At 39.1% G+C, this 16,890-nt stretch overlaps 3 protein-coding genes across 3 annotated transcripts; 2 read left to right on the top strand and 1 right to left on the bottom strand.

Moving 5' to 3' along the window:
- Positions 1-466: 466 nt before the first annotated feature.
- On the top strand, positions 467-6,215 carry PKNH_0420300 (conserved Plasmodium protein, unknown function; the record flags this gene model as incomplete). Its single annotated transcript, XM_039113878.1, has 2 exons — positions 467-5,817; positions 5,972-6,215. 2 exons carry the CDS (start codon positions 467-469, stop codon positions 6,213-6,215), a joined length of 5,595 nt encoding a protein of 1,864 aa, XP_038969490.1.
- A 209-nt stretch (positions 6,216-6,424) lies between these two features.
- PKNH_0420200 (signal peptidase complex subunit SPC1, putative) lies at positions 6,425-6,998 on the bottom strand (the record flags this gene model as incomplete). The annotated part of the gene is made up of 3 exons (XM_002260640.1): positions 6,425-6,514; positions 6,665-6,811; positions 6,930-6,998. The coding sequence occupies 3 exons, from the start codon at positions 6,996-6,998 to the stop codon at positions 6,425-6,427; spliced, it is 306 nt and encodes a 101-aa protein (XP_002260676.1).
- A 4,319-nt stretch (positions 6,999-11,317) lies between these two features.
- On the top strand, positions 11,318-16,489 carry PKNH_0420100 (DNA topoisomerase 2, putative; the record flags this gene model as incomplete). Its single annotated transcript, XM_002260641.1, has 4 exons — positions 11,318-15,608; positions 15,903-16,021; positions 16,228-16,296; positions 16,448-16,489. 4 exons carry the CDS (start codon positions 11,318-11,320, stop codon positions 16,487-16,489), a joined length of 4,521 nt encoding a protein of 1,506 aa, XP_002260677.1.
- Positions 16,490-16,890: the final 401 nt, after the last annotated feature.

Raw genomic sequence — 16,890 nt, 5'->3', positions numbered from 1 at the left:
TTGGCGCCACAACAAATTGAAACGAAACAACACCGAATGTTTCAGGTTGCATAGAAAGGGTTAACACCACATACGGGTGTGGGTGTGAACTTCACAACATAAGAAAAACCGCAAACGTGTGAAGGGAGCATCCCATCAGTTTCATCCATTTTTGTAAACCTTGCGACAGTTTCTTTCTTATATACTCCTGATTGTATGCTAAAATGAGTTCCCCACGGATGCCAACGAGGTGGGCACTTTAATATGTAGGAGACTCTGCGGAAGAGGAGGCACAAGCGAATCATCAACAAAGCGTAAACGAATCACCAACAAGGTATCAACGAATTACCAACAAAGCGTCAACGAATCACCAACGAGGTATCAACGAATTACCAACAAAGCGGCAACACCCTTGGTTGAGACGCCACCCAATCATCCCACACGGAATATATTAACGGAGAGCATACAACTTTTTCACTAAAATGAAATGATATTTTCCCCTTTTGTTTTAATTCTCTTGTCTTTGATCCTTCCCCAATGGAAATGCTATTTTCGAAAATTTGAAAAGGACCAGGGGAAATATTTATCCCCCCCAGTTTTCAAAGTGAAGAAGGGCTCAAGAGTTTTTTCGCGGCTGCGTAGAGGGGGTAATAGAGGCGCTCACACATGGGGAGAAGAACAGAGTATGTCGGTATGCCCCTTAAGGAGGCGTAATTTCTCTTCAATAAGTGAAAGGTCAATTAACCGCGTATGCAAGCGACCTAGGTTAAATGCCCCACATTGTGTTAGGCCTTTTCCCCGCGACTGTGCCTCCATATGCAGAAGTTTTGACAAACGGAGGGAGTACAATACAACGCAGTGGAAATGGTACAACAAGGAAAAAGCTCAATTGATGTTTATTTTGTGCAAGACAGGCTTCAATTTTCCTAGGCGCAAAGGATGTAACAGAAGAGACAGTGCTCCAGGTGGAACTATCAACTGCAATATCGACACGAGGTTCGGGGTTCATAGGAAATGGATGCTACTATCTGGACGGATAGAAAAGGAGAGACCCCAGGACAATTTTGAACAAATCAAAAACGATGTAAAACTTCCAGATGGCATTCCCTCAGTGGGAGAACCATGCAACGGTTTGGATATTTCCCGAGACAGTTATTCCTCCGAAGAGTGCACTAAAAGGATTATAAAAAACATTTCTCAGAGAAGATACATATATAATTGCACACAAAATGAGGATCTGTTCAGGATACTCAAGGGAATAAACACTCTGATTAACAAATTACATGTGAATGATTATGGAAATGAAAACAAAGGAGGGGATGTATTAGATGTCCACTCCATCTATACAGATGAGCGACATGCGAAAAATGGAGAAGAAAAAATTATTGATGTGCATAATATGAGGAGAGACACTCTTTCTAAGGATAATTACCTGAACAGGTCAGGCGATTTTTCTACAACGGATAAAAATCATGGGAGTAGTAAAAATACTTCTTTGTCTTCCTCCCTTCCCGATTTATTCACAAAGAAGGCATTTAAAACATGGATGATGCCACTCAATTTGATGCTTATCAAATCGTGGGTTGAAAATATTATAAAATCTGTGTGTGCAGATGATCATGCGGATAGGGAAATTTCTAAAAACCGCAACATCTTTGTTAAATGCGAAAATGTTATACAGAAAAGGTTGTTCTTTCATTTGGTATGTTTCTACACACAAATTGCCACATGGACGGGGGAACGCGGAAGGGATGTTATTCTATACCTTTACAGAGAGGACGAGGAGGAGGCAGAGAAATTCTACAGACATTTGAAGGACATTTATCCGGAGGGGGTGATTAGCTTCTTTAATTACAAAAATTGCATACATAATGACAAGGAGGCATTTATAATTTTATTGTCGTATGATGAATTCTTCAACTTAACCCTACATGTCGCTAACAAAACGCCCGCTGATTTGGAGAGGTACCTTAACGGAAAGGCTAGTTGTGTATCTAGATGTCCCAACCTGTTTTCCCTTTTTTCAAAGCTGCTTATATGTACGCCCCGTGATGAAGCGGCAAAGTACGGCGAAGCGGAACAAACGTTTAAAATATTTCTGGACGATTTTAACGTAACATATAATTATGACCAAAGCGTGATAGAGAAAAATCTTTACGAAAACCTTTTCCCTGCGATTGACTTACGAAGGGACAACGTCACATTTTACCCCTTTTTGAGGAACTCTTTACCCACACTGTGGTTTAAAACATGGCTGGAACATGTCCACAAGGAGTGCTATTCTGTCAATCTGCGAAAAAGGAAAAACGTTTTTATTTTGCACAAGAGGTTTATTCTCCCCCTATTGGATGAATCGGCAACTGCGCATTTGAGCCGCAAGGGCTTGGACCGAAGGGGCCCTAAAGAAATCGCGGAAAGAACCAAGGCGATGATAAACCCAAGTTTATATCCCCTCTTCGATCTAGCTACAAATAAAAAAAGAAATTTCCGTACCCCACAGGTCGAACGATACATGTCCATTTTTAACAAACACAGAAAAGAAATTATCGTCGAATATTTGAAGAGGCACAACTTGTACAACATAAATAAGTTAAAAAAGAAAGACAAAAAAATAAAAAGAAAATTTAATATCGCTAGGCGGTTTTTAAAAAAAAAAAAAAAAAATTTGCTAGACTTGGAAATTTCACACTACATAAATTTCTTCATGAACAAAAAAAAAAAAGGAAGTATATTCTTCAGAAAAAATGTTATTGATTATGGTTATGTGACAGAAAGGGAGTTTCTACATGCCAGGGATAAGATACACATATTGACAAAGGGTGTATGCAGTTGGCATCACGAGGGAAGAGAAGGACTCCTCCATCAGCAATGTGGGGATGCATCCTCGGCTGAAAAAACTCGTTCTCATGAATCCTCTCCAAGGAGTGAACCACACAAAAGTGTCAAAGAAATGGTTAGTTCGGAAGAAGTGGGCAGAGATAATGGACAATGTACCAAATGGGAGGAGCATGAAAAATGCGATGAAGAAATGAATGCTCCGTTTTTTTTGCAAAGTCGAGAAGCGACACGCCTTCCCTTCAATATGGACACTTCTCTCCCAAATAAAGCAAAACATTTTTGTTACAAAAGTGGGGACAAACAAGGAGAGTCGTGTAAATCTACTGCGCGCGCCGCAACTCCATTCTACCCATGCATTTACTACACATTCGATAAGGAAACATTCGAAAAGTTTTCCAAAGAGTTATACGCAGGGCTTCCTTTTTTGCCTGAACGGTTCAGGCAAAAATGGAGAAATGTGTTAAAAAAATATGAACAGGCAATACGACCAAGTTTTTCCTTTAAAAAGTATCTCCTAAAGGGGATTTTCTTGGTAAAGGAAAAGTTAAGCAAACTGGAAAAGCAGTTCATTGGAGAGTTACTGAAGAATAACCTTATAAAAATTATTTTGTCTTGTGTAGACATTTCTTCGGATGGTATTTCGGTGAATACGGTGTTTGTGGAGGATGTGCAAGTGTACATAAAGGATAAACTACCTCAGTACAATCAGCTCCTTAACCTGATAAATCGCTTGCACGGAGATATCTTACACCCGCGAGGTAGGAGCAGTCACCTGGGGAATACCTCCTACTGGGGAGAAGCGCCTTTTGTGGATGACGCATACAAACTGCACTTTGTAAAATACTTTCTTTACTTAAATTGGGCCAAGGTATTCAGGAAATATACCCTTTCGAATAATGATCTGTTAAATTTATTTGCAAATAGCTCAAACTGTTTTTTAATCCCAAGGAGGTATGAAGACATTTCCATTTTTTTAAATTTGCAAAGCGAAAGTTATTTAAATTTATCCCATTTGTACAAAACGGTTTTGCGCGACTTTTATTTTAATCTGTACAACAAGAGCATCAGCAGGGGAATATCTTTTCTCCTGAAAAATTCAGATGAATGGAAAATAAATACATTAACTATGTTTGATGACCGGGTGAGCAGTCCCCCTGCAGGAGGAAAAAGTTATCGCTTTTTCTATACTAAAGAGAGGTGGGATAGAAAGCAAATGGAAGATTTCTTCCCACATAACATCATCTATATGGCAATGAAAAAAGCGCAAAACATTCACAAAATTTATAAATATAAAGAAACGAATGAAACCATTCTAGTGGACCGTTTTTTGAGCATGCCGAATGAGACGGCCTACTCGATTAACTACTTCGAGTTCTTGTACTTTTTTTTATTGACGAACAAAAATATTGGATTAATAAAAAGACACCTCATAAATAACGTTTTCGAATTTTACGCTGTGAAGAGGAAGGAATATGAAAAGGTGTTTGTCACCTCCGATAGGAAAGACAAAATTAATGATTATCTGGACAGGGTCGAAAGAGTAAGAAAGTATTTTCCAGAAAATTACGCTTATGTTTACCACGATACATTTGTAAAATATAACAACATTAGAAAGGAAGTGAGAAAGGAACTGAGAAATATGTACAGGCAAAAGTATAGCATGCTCCGTGAAACTATTTGTGAAGGCGATCAGAGAGATTTGGTTTTGACCACTCTCGACTCGGAGCCTTGCATTATTCTGGATATATTTAAAATGAAGCGATCCGTGGGTAGGAGAAAAGAAGAACAGAAGAATGATCTGTACGTTTGCGCAAATATCAGGGGTGATCTGTTCATATGCAACATATTCTTCTTTGATAGGGTCTTAAAGGATAAAAAAATGTGTAACTTTATTAAGGAAAGAAACAAAGGCATAAACTACGCTGATCACTTGTTTGGACAAAGGGATGTGGTCAATTACGAGCTCATTTTGAAGGAGCGCCACTTTCCGTTTGATATTTATCTGGGAGATTGTAGTACGGGCTGTGCGGACGGAATGGACAACAACTCTCTCCCGATCGAGAAAAAAAAAAAAAAAAATTTCCATCAATTTGTAGTTAACAAAATCAAGGTGAACCAAGAATTATGCAGTGAGAAAAAATATCCTAATGATAGGGAGCAAAAAATTTCACAACCACAGGTGGAAGAAACAAAAGTGGTGAATCTGGAGGATTTATTTGAAAATTGGTACAGCGAAGATTTGTACAGTCGGAAAAGAAAGCTTTCCCTTTACTGGCAGAAGCTGAACACCCTGAAGAGAGAAATGCTTCATCAATGCGCCAAGAGGTTGAAGAATGATATCGGAAAAAATGCGCCCAAGGAATGTATAGAAGAAGTGGATCACTATAATAAAGTTGGGTGGCATCCCTTGCAGGGGAAAAAAAATCCTATGATGTACCAAGTAAGCAGTTTCTGCGAAGGAGATAGGACAAGTTGTATGACGCGGAAAAGGCAGTGCCAATCAGTTGCAAACAAAATTATGAGCACGAAAATTATGGGCACGAAAATTATGGGCACGAAAATTATGGGCATCCTCAAGAAATATAAGAAAAGAAAAAACAGTGGGAATAGAAATAATTACACAAAAGAGATGAACAAAGTGGATCGAATATTTGGAAACGAAAGAAAGACCATGATGGATCAGTTTAGGAACATGTATTCTTTTCTACAACATTTCGACCTTATCGACACGCTGCAGAAATTTCTAAATCCATACGTAAGAAATAGTCTATGGTTTTACGTCTTAACTCTGTACATGAACAATCAGTATGAGGTGGACCCACCAAAGTTCCTTGTCCAACCGGAACTGCTAATAATAATTTTTTATATATCTTTTTGCAAAGGAAAGGGGGATTACTTGGAGAATTATTTTTCCTCTTTTCAAATCGAGAGCGAGGTTTTGCGGAACGTTATCGTGGATGTGTTTGCTTACAGGCAGTTGTTGTTGCGTGTGCAGGATAGGTGAGTTCACCAACAGAGGGGCATGCACAGCGAGAACTCCCTCACTTGGTGCCTTCCAGTGGCGCGCCCTCCAATTTACACCTTCCCGCAGTTCGCCTCCCTCCAATTTACTCCTTCCCCCAGTTCATCGCAGCTAACCCACTCCTCTTCGCAGGTTTCAAGTTTATGTGGAAATTCCGTTCAACCTGGAGGGCGTGCAAGACATGTATGATGGGCTAATTAAATTACGCGAAAGAAAATTTACCGAAATTGACCGAGTGGTGAAGGACAAACTACACGACCTCAGCATCATCGTCCAGAAAAGTATATCCAACAATTTCAACGAAGGAATAAATCAAATTCTGTTTAAGTTTGTTCGTTATGTGGACGACATGGGGAGAATGACCCAGGTGATGTAACCCCGCAGGGTGCAAACGCTAATATAATAGTGACATCATCACGTTGGGTATGAAAAAAAAAAAAAAAAAAAAAAAAAAAAAAAGGCAGACTTGTATAACGAGGTGTGTTGATGCAAGGGGCCTTAATTATGATTAGTTCCTCTCTACATACTCTATATTTTCATTGCGATTTTTTTTTTTTTTTTTTTTTTTTTTTTTTTTTTTTTTTTTTATCTTCTCTTCCTATCGTTCATGGACTCATTAGCACTTTCCCAGTGAATATTGTTCTTGTTGTATATGGGCCACGTGGGCATGATCAGCTGCACGTGGGGTATACAAAACGGGAGTGATGATTGGGTTATTGAACGGTGCATTAATAACCTCCCCCCTTTTTTTTTGGGGGTGGTGATGTACACACGGGTGGGTCGTCCGTGTTAACAATAGGCGTTGTCGCTCTTTGCTCTTCTTACCAATGCAGACAAGACAGTACCAGCCAAAATGATGTAGGCACTTAAGGCTAAGTCCTCCTTGTAATAGCCGACTGCAATAGATACAACTGTGCTGATGGTGAAGATGATATTTTTGATTAAAAATGCGAGCTTCTGACCGTGGAAATCCTGCAGTTGTTTGGGTGAAACATGGATTGGTGAGTCGATACTCCTTCGTCACTGCGTTTCCATTTTGAACGTTCCTATACACAGTGCTACTCGCTACTCAACCGCGTGGATGACTTACCATGCGATTCCTCCGGAGACACACATAGGTGTGCACTAGACTGTTTTTAATATCGCGAATTAGGCCCATGGGGTTATCTTTCGAATGGGGAGTTGTTGGAGTAGAATTTTATAGGAGATTTCCTTTCTTCTTCGTTATCCACTCAGCGCGTTCCGCAGGAATAAGGACAACTGTATAACTTCTCTTAGATCAATGTGAATAGGAGATTATACTATCTCAATAAGATGAACTCTTTTAATAATGATGATGGGTAAGGGGGAGGGGAATCTTCCTGCTGTGCATGGATGCACCTTCCTTCGTATTCATACGTGCATATGCGGGTAACTATGCAGAGGGATATTTCATTCCCAAAATGTATGTCATATAAAGAGGAGCCTAAAGGTTGTAATCTGCTCGTACAATTGGCTTCGCATAAAGTTTATGGCCCTCCCGCTGTGAACTATTATTTTTTTTTATTTGTTAGCCTGCCCGTTGGCTTGTTTGTTGTGGGGAGGTCGAAAAAGGAAGGCAGAAAAAAAAAAAAAAAAAAAAAAAAATCGCGGAATTGGAGGAATAAAACATTGCAATTACACTACGCGAAGGTGAAAGAGAATTTATTTTATCACCTGTAATTTTTCATGTACCAATAGAGGAGGGGATTGTAGGCCCAGGTTAAAGCACCGGGAGATACGATGCTGTAATTTCCCCGTAAAAATTGGAAACGTGCATTTTACACGCAAGAGGTGCACATAGGGTTGTGTACTAAAAAGCACCGGACGAGGCGTTACCAATTGGAGAGATCGGGAAGGAAGGTAAGTTCCCAAGTGGTTAAAACAACATGAGCAAAAAAAATATAAACCGTGAGTGGAAAATTATAAAAAATAGGATATCACAACCCTTTTGTCATGGTCTTTGGGAGATATTCTCCCCTGCTCTGAAAGGGATTGCTTTCCATGGGAAGAAGAGTTCTCTTTTTCAAGGATATAAACTGGAAGGTGACATAGCGGAACGATGTTCGAAGGTGTCTCCTACGTGTCACACAACCATGTAGAGAATTTCACCTGCACGTGGAAATGTCTGCATACAATTTTGTCACCGGTGTTGGATCTCCACCCCCCCCTGGTTGATTTGTTCTCTTATACTTCCTATGCGATTGGAGAATAAAATGAAAGGAGAAAAGGAAACGGATAAATGGTGCGATTATATTTGAAAATTTTCCAAACAGGTGCGCCTATTCAGCGAACAATGAACCAAATGTTGTGGAGTTTGGGAGCTTCCACCCCCTCCGTAGTAACGAAATCGTAAGTATTGACGAGATCGAACCTCCAAATAATCGAGGAAGAGGAATAAATGCGCCCTACAAAATAACCCAGGCGGCATTAGCCAAGTTAAAACGAGAGAAGAGGAAAAAGTACGAAATCAAATTTCCACAATTGGTAAAAAAAAAAAAAATAACAGAAAGGAGAGGCCATTTAAGGAGGAAACTCGATATGACAAATTGAGAGGATACTAAAGGGTTAGGAGTTTCGTTGAAGAAAGGGGAGTACACGCTCCGGCCGGTGTGCATACAAATATGTATGTCCATGTGTACGTGTATACCTCTATGTACGCATTGCTGTCGCGTCAAGAGAGAAAGAGAGAAAAAAAAAAAAGACATGTATGTTGCTTCATTTTGTAGTATAAGGCCTAATAATTTTGTCTTTGCGTTCCCTTGTGGGGGGCCCTTATTTCGACAGAAGGTATGCATCACATGAGGTTTTACAAAAATGGGGAAATGCTTACTCTGCAAATGGAAATGGGATGAGTTTTTTTTTTTTTTTTTTTTTTTTTTTTTTTTTCTCGATACTTTCTCCACGTTAATACGTTCATTTGCACACCGTCTGTTACTGCATTTTTGAAGATTCCCGAATAAAGTACTTGCGTGAAGGTACCCATTCATGAGTTTGCTTTTTTTTTTTTATAATTCTGCCTCATTTTTTTTTTGGGGGGGGGTTTACTATTCATCTGCCATTGCTTTCACAGCAGAGTTTTTTGCGCCCATTGTTTAGCGCGTAGCTCAGCTATATGTCTTTTTCTTTTGTCCCTGGAAAGTTTGAATTTCGGGGAGAGTCACCTAAGTTTCATTTCGGAATCTTTGCTAATTTACCTTTTTCTTATGATATTAACCATTTCACTTAGAGTGACATAAAATGAGTATGTGAGCCCATCTCTGCGCGGGAGAGATTTGCTTATTGGTCTCACGAGGGCTGTGTGATTCGCAAAGTGACCATTAAAATAAAGTCGCTTCGCTGTACCCAACGAGCCTGAATGGGTGATTGCCTTTACGTGTGTTTGCACCGCTAGGTAAAAACCTTTTTCTCTCTTTTTAATGCGCAGTGATTTATTTCTAAGTGGCAATCACCCAAGGGCATACAGGCATACACGCATACACGTATACATGCATAATACACACGTGGAAGTATACATACATTTTCTACCCCCCTAAAGCACCACCCGCGTGATGAGGTGTTCTTTTCATTTCACTGTCGTCCCGGATTTACACATGAACCATTGAACATTGAGTGCTCCCTCTTTCCACCAGCTAGAACTGATTAGGAAAGAGAAAAAAAAAAAAAAAAAAAAAAAAAGAAAAAGAAACATTTATATGTATTTTTTTTTTTTTTTTTTCCTCATCAAAAATTAGCAAGTGAACCTTGCCAGTCGAGAGTATATATGGGCACACATTCGAGCATTACCCAGAATGATACACTAATGTGCATTAACGAGTGTTTTTCCCCTCGATCAGCTAGCTGTACACATGCATATCGTTGCAAATCGATGGGGTAGTCGATTTGCGATAATACACATAGCCAAGTGTAAAAGAAAAATTATAATATAAAGGGAATAAAATAATATATATATGTATATATAATAAACAGTAAAGATCGCTTGCCCCTCCTTCTTTACCCACACTCTGCGCACTTTTCATTGTGTACGAAATTTCTTCGTTTGCCACTTGAGATGTGCGGGGGTATACATCCCAGGGCCATTAAGAAAAGCACGCGAGCGCGCTCGTACGTGTGCACACCAACGCACTTGCGATTTGTGCGATGTGGCCACCTTATTGAGAATTCGTATATTTCGCAGAAATATATACCAAAGTAGTTGTCATATTTTTGTTTCGGTCTGCTGATTCTCTCCTGATTCGCATCTTTTTCCTCCCCCCTTTATTTTATTTTTTATTTTTTATTTTTTATTATTTTATTATTTTATTATTATTTTATTTTTTTTTTTTTTTTGCCCCTCCCGAGTGGTGTCCTCCTTTTTTCCATGCACCCAATTTAATTATTCAACCAATTCTTCTCCTGTAAATTAGTCCACAATGCCACGAATTGACAGAAGAAAACCCTGAACATGTAGAATAGGGGGGAGGAGTGGTGTTTCCATTTTAGATCTTCACCCTGTTCTTCTTTCTGGCCATTTGCCTCGAATTATCCTGCGTGCATCCATTACATTTTGGCCGGAAATTCCTCGTTTCATTTTTTACACCATTTTGATTTTTCACCTCCTATTTGTCAGGACATATTATTTATTCTCCATTTATTTTTACTTTTCATTTTTATTTTCATTTTTACTTTTCATTCTTACATTCTTACATTCATACATCCATACATTCATACATTCAAACATTCATTCTTACATTCATTCTTACATTCATTTTTACATTAATTTTTACTTTTTATTTAATTTTTTCTTTTTTTTTTAATGCTTTAGCCCCAGGATTTCCCCCCCTCAGGGCGCAGGAAAATTCCTCGACGCTCCTGGGGTGCCATTTTGCAGCAACCGTGTGCAGATAGATGCACAGCCCTGTCCACGCGCAGTTCGCCAAGGCACATCGCACTCGTTTAGAAGGTTGTGCATGTGTTCCTCCCACACGAGAAGGGCTGCTCCTCACATGTGTAGGTAGTTCCTCCCTTGTGTGTAAGTGTGTCCCTACATGACTTACTCTGAAGAGGGAACTTGGCGCAGTTCTCCTGATTGCTTTTCTCAGTTCGTCAGGGTCTTTTGGCAAATTCATTCTAATTTTTCACAATTTTTTCGAAGTTTTATACAAGAATTTTTTTTTTTTTTTTTTTCTTGGCTAATCATTTATCTAGTTAGTGTCTATAGTTAGTTAATATTTAGTTATTATCTAGTGTCCTTGTGCGCAGTTTCGTTTCTATCACCGCGTGCCACCATGCACAAATCCACATGCTTCTGAACCGAGTTCGGGTGGATCGTTGCGCACGGCGTAGGCGAGTCCCGGAAGGTGCCAATCCTATTTGGTCGTCTCATTGGCATCCTCCTGCAGATCGTCACATCTGCTTGAACAGCCTTCCCTAGTGGTGGCACTTTACTTTTTTTCCTCTTTAATCTACTTGTCTGTAACAATGTCGAAGAATAAATCCATCGAGGAGAGATACCAGAAGAAGTCGCAGATAGAGCATATCCTCCTGAGGCCAGATACGTACATAGGGAGTGTGGAGATGCACACGCAGTTGCTCTGGATATGGAACAAGGAGCGCAATCGAATGGTCCAGAAAAATATAACCTATGTCCCAGGGTTGTACAAAATTTTCGACGAAATTATAGTGAATGCAGCTGATGTGAAAGCAAGGGAGAAAGAGAAAAGCGAAAATCCCATGACATGTATTAAAATAGAAATAAACAAGGAGCAAAAAAAAATAAGTGTGTACAACGATGGAGAAGGAATACCAGTAGAGATTCACAAAGAAATGAACATCTACGTACCACATATGATATTTGGAGAATTACTAACTTCAGATAATTACGATGATGCGGAGGATAGAATTACAGGTGGAAGAAACGGATTCGGAGCAAAGCTAACAAATATTTTTAGCAAAGAATTTGTCGTACAATGTGGAGATAGTTCCAGAAAAAAAGAATTTAAAATGGTGTGGACAGATAATATGTCAAAATTTTCTGAACCGATTATTAAAAATTATAATGGAAAAGATTTCGTGAGAGTAACTTTTAAACCTGATCTGGCTAAATTTGGCATGACAGAAATGGATGATGATATTGAAAGTTTGCTATGCAAGCGTGTGTATGATTTGGCCGGTACATGTAGCGTGAGGGTTTACCTTAATGGGAATCGACTAGCCATTAAGGATTTCAAAAGCTACGTGGATCTGTATTTGAAAGACAACGCTGGGGTGAGCCCTGGAAAGGGAGGCGCGAACAATAATGCAAATGCGAATGGCAATGCAGACGGCAGTGCAAACCAAGATACGCAGAACCCAGATGTGAGCCAATCACAAGAGCCAGGGGAAGGAACCCCAACCAAGAGCAACGCTGCTAATGGAACACAAAACAATGATGAAGAAGAAATAGTTAAGATACACGAGAAGCAACACCGATGGGAAATAGTCGTGTCTAAGACAGATGGCTCGCAGTTCCAACAGGTGTCTTTCGTCAATAGTATATGTACAACAAAGGGAGGATCCCATGTCAACTACATCGTCGAGCAATTATTGAATTCCCTTAGTAAGAAGGCGAACGCAAAGAATAAAGGAGGAATGGAAATTAAATCTGGTCATATAAAGAATCACTTGTGGGTATTCGTTAATTGTTTAATTGTTAACCCTACATTCGATTCACAGACGAAGGAAACCTTAACTACCAAACCAGTGAAGTTCGGTAGCAAGTGCATTTTATCAGATAAAACAATCAATGGTGTTTTGAAGAGTTCCATCCTCAGTAACATTCTTCTGTGGGCACAAGCAAAGGCACAAGTTGAGTTGAGAAAGAAAATGAAGGCAGGCTCATCGAAAGCGAGAGAAAGAATTATTGGTATACCAAAATTGGAGGATGCAAATGATGCAGGAAGTAAGCATAGTCAGGATTGTACTCTCATACTTACGGAGGGAGATTCTGCAAAGACATCTTGCCTTGCGGGATTATCTATTGTCGGTAGGGATAAATATGGTGTCTTTCCACTTAAGGGAAAATTATTAAACGTGAGAGATGCATCTTTTAAGCAGTTAATGGATAATAAGGAGATACAAAATATTTTCAAAATTATGGGATTAGACATTACCGATAAAAATAAGGAAGACATAAAAGGGTTGCGCTATGGATCGCTGATGATAATGACCGATCAAGATTATGATGGTTCCCACATCAAAGGTTTATTAATTAACATGATCCATAAGTTTTGGCCGAGTTTGTTAAAACATAAAGGGTTCTTAAGTGAATTCGTAACTCCAATTGTGAAGGTACAGAAAGGGAATCAGGAGCATTCCTTCTTTACCATCGCGGAGTATGAAGAATGGAAGGAGAGTACAAATCTAGTCGGATGGAAAATAAAATACTACAAAGGGTTGGGTACATCAACAGATAAAGAATTCAAACAATATTTCTCTGATATAAAAAATCATAAGATTATGTTTCTGTGGACAGGGGATCGTGATGGAGATTCTATCGACATGGCATTCAGCAAGAAGCGTATTGAAGATAGAAAAATATGGCTTCAGAACTTTGTTATCGGTTCATACGTAGACCATAAGGAGAAAGATTTGTCTTATTACGACTTCGTTAATAAGGAACTAATATATTACTCGAGATATGATACAGAGAGGAGTATACCGAATATCATGGATGGATGGAAACCAGGGCAAAGGAAGGTTCTCTATGGTTGCTTTAAAAGAAATTTAAAGAATGAGTGTAAGGTGGCTCAACTTGTTGGATATATAGCAGAACATAGTGCATACCATCATGGAGAATCATCCTTACAACAAACCATTATTAATATGGCCCAAACCTTTGTAGGATCAAATAATATAAACTTTTTAGAACCATGTGGTCAATTTGGTAGTAGAAAGGAAGGTGGAAAAGATGCTTCTGCAGCTAGGTACATTTTTACCAAATTGGCTAGCTGCACAAGAAGCATATTTAATGAATACGATGATCCCATTTTGAAGTACCTAAATGAGGAAGGACAGAAGATAGAACCAAAGTACTATATCCCAGTTATACCAACTATTCTGGTAAATGGATGTGAGGGAATAGGAACAGGATACTCGTCTTTCATTCCCAATTATAATTACAAAGATATTATTGAAAATATTAAGAGGTATATAAATAAAGAACCCCTTATCCCAATGATTCCATGGTATAAGGATTTTAAGGGAAGAATTGAATCCAACGGCAAGACGGGCTTTGAGACCATTGGAATCATTCGCAAAATAGATGATGAGACATTAGAAATAAATGAACTACCAATTAAAAAGTGGACACAGGATTATAAAGAATTTCTGGAAGAGTTACTGACAGATGAGAAGAACCAACTTATTTTGGATTACATAGATAACAGTTCGCATGAAGAAATTTGCTTTACCATAAAAATGGATCCTGCGAAATTGAGGAAGGCCGAGGAGGAAGGACTTGAAAAAGTTTTTAAATTGAAAAGTACCTTAACAACTACTAATATGACATTGTTCGATTATAATCTGAAGCTGCAAAAATACGCTACGGAATTGGATATCTTGAAAGAATTTTGCTTCCAGCGACTGAATGCATACGAAAATAGGAAGAGCTATTTGATTGCCAAACTGGAAAAAGAAAAGAAAATAATCTCGAACAAGAGCAAATTTATTCTTGCCATTGTAAACAACGAACTTGTTGTTAATAAGAAAAAGAAAAAAGTACTGGTAGAAGAATTATATAGGAAAGGATATGATCCATATAAAGATATAAATAAAATTAAAAAGGAAGAAATTTTCGAACAAGAATTATTAGAAGCTGCGGATAATCCTGAAGACAATGAAGAAATTATTGCTGGAATATCTGTTAAGGATTACGATTACTTATTGAGTATGCCTATTTTTAGTTTGACGCTTGAAAAGGTAGAAGAACTAATAGCACAACATAAGGAGAAAGAAAAGGAGTTGGAAATTTTAAGAAATATAACTGTGGAGACCATGTGGCTTAAGGATATCGAAAAAGTGGAAGAAGCTATTGAGTTCCAACGTAATGTAGAATTAGCTAACAGGGAGGAAAGCAATAAATTTAAGGTTGCGAGGAAACAAATAGCTAGTAATAACAGGAAGAAGAAGAAGAAAAAGAAATTATCCAGTGATGAGGAATCATCAGGTGACTCATCAGACAGTAGTGAATTCCTAGTGCACAGTCTAAACATTAGGAAGAATAGAAAACCCCCCAATAGTAGTGGGCCCAGTAGCACTACGCGAAAAAAGTTGAGAACCACTGGAGGGGAAGAGAATAATAATACTAATAATAATAGTAATGGAAATAGTAAAGACACTCCTGTTGTAATCAATGTAGATGTAGACAATAGCGAATCTAACCCCAAGGCAACGGACGATGCAGCTACGAATCTGTCAGACTCCACGCCGCTTCTTAGTAAAATTCTAGGCGATGTAGATGCAGACACCACAGGTGCAGCTAGCCAAAGTAACCGCAAGAGTAACAAACCTAGTAGTAGTAAAAACTCTAGGAAGAGAAATATTCCCTCTTCGGAGGACTGCATCAAAAGTGCTGAGGCTATTGGGGTCGATGTCAATGTCGTTCCTTCTGTGAATGCGCATGACAACACTCCAAAGAAATCGTTAGGCATTCCAGAGAATATCAGTATTTCTCCTAACAGTACCATTAATGTGAATGACTTCTCCGGCATCCGGAGCAAGTTGCTCGAGCTCGGTACTGTTCTTGCGCGGGGAGCTGATGCAGTGCTGCATGCGTCTACTTATGGAGCGGTTCATGCGGCATTATATGTATCTGCGTAGAAGCGGCTTATGCATCTTCGTAGGAGCCATTTATGCATCTGCGTAGGAGCGATTTATGCATCTTCGTAGGAGCGATTTATGCAACTTCTCTCGAGTGACTTACCCCGCTGCGCTACGTGCATACCCCCCCCATGAATATCAGTTCTTATGCACGTATGTATTTATATACGCCCGTGTCTATACACCCCGGTTCCGTTTCCCCCTGCAGAAAATAAGAAGAAGCCGCGTTTGAGCTTGGCTGAGAAAGTTAAGATGAAAGCGGCGGAGAATAAGAGTGCCCCAGCGAAGGAAAGCTCAGGAGGAAAATCCCCACCCAAGAGAAAGAAGGTAAAACGAAAATCCACTTGTGTCAGGATGGAAAAGTTGCTTTTAATATGTTCAAACTGTGTACATTGGAGCAGAAGTGGAATTCCCTCTGGATTTATTTATTTATTTATTTATTTATTCATATATATATATATTTTTTTTTTTCCTTTTCTTGCAATGTCTGTTATTATACCCATTCGGTTAATTCTATCGTTTTCACCACGCAGAGCAACCTACTGGATGGCTCAAAATCGAAAAAGGGATACAAATTGGATAGTGATGATTCTAGCAAAGATGTAAGTCGCATTATCCCCACGATGTGTGGTGTGTCTACAAGAGTTAATTATTACTCTTCACATTTTACTTTGCTATGCCCATGCTGATTAACTTTTTTCTACTTGGAACTCTCTCATGACGGCATGCCGTACCTTTTACCCCTTCTTACAGTTTGCCTCATCAGATGAGAGTGACAGCTCATACAACATATAAGGACTTCCCGATACTGACCACTGGGTGGCTACTCATATTCTGAAGTAGCTTTTTAATTGCACTAGGAAAAGGATACCACTGAGGTTGAACGTATTTACGTAATTTTTTTTTTTTTTTTTTTTTTTTTTTTTTTTTTTTGTATATCTCTTTGCGTCATGTTGCCTCTCCTTTTTTTTTCCCTCCTTATGATGCTCGTATGTGCGTGCTGGATCCTCCTCCTTCAGTTGCATAGTAGCGTGCCCTGTGCAGTGATACATAAACCTTTGCATTTGCAAACTCGAACGGACTCTAGGCGACTGCCGATGCTTTTATTGAGAATAAAAAGTGAGGACAAGACGTGATCCCATATATGGTCACGTAAGAGCCACACTGCTGTGTTCCTAACCACGTGATTCAGGCTG

This window comes from Plasmodium knowlesi (genome assembly GCF_000006355.2).
Source record: "Plasmodium knowlesi strain H genome assembly, chromosome: 4".
NCBI lineage: Eukaryota > Apicomplexa > Aconoidasida > Haemosporida > Plasmodiidae > Plasmodium > Plasmodium knowlesi.
Note: the sequence above shows the minus strand (reverse complement) of the source record. Positions and strands in the feature narration are given on the sequence as shown.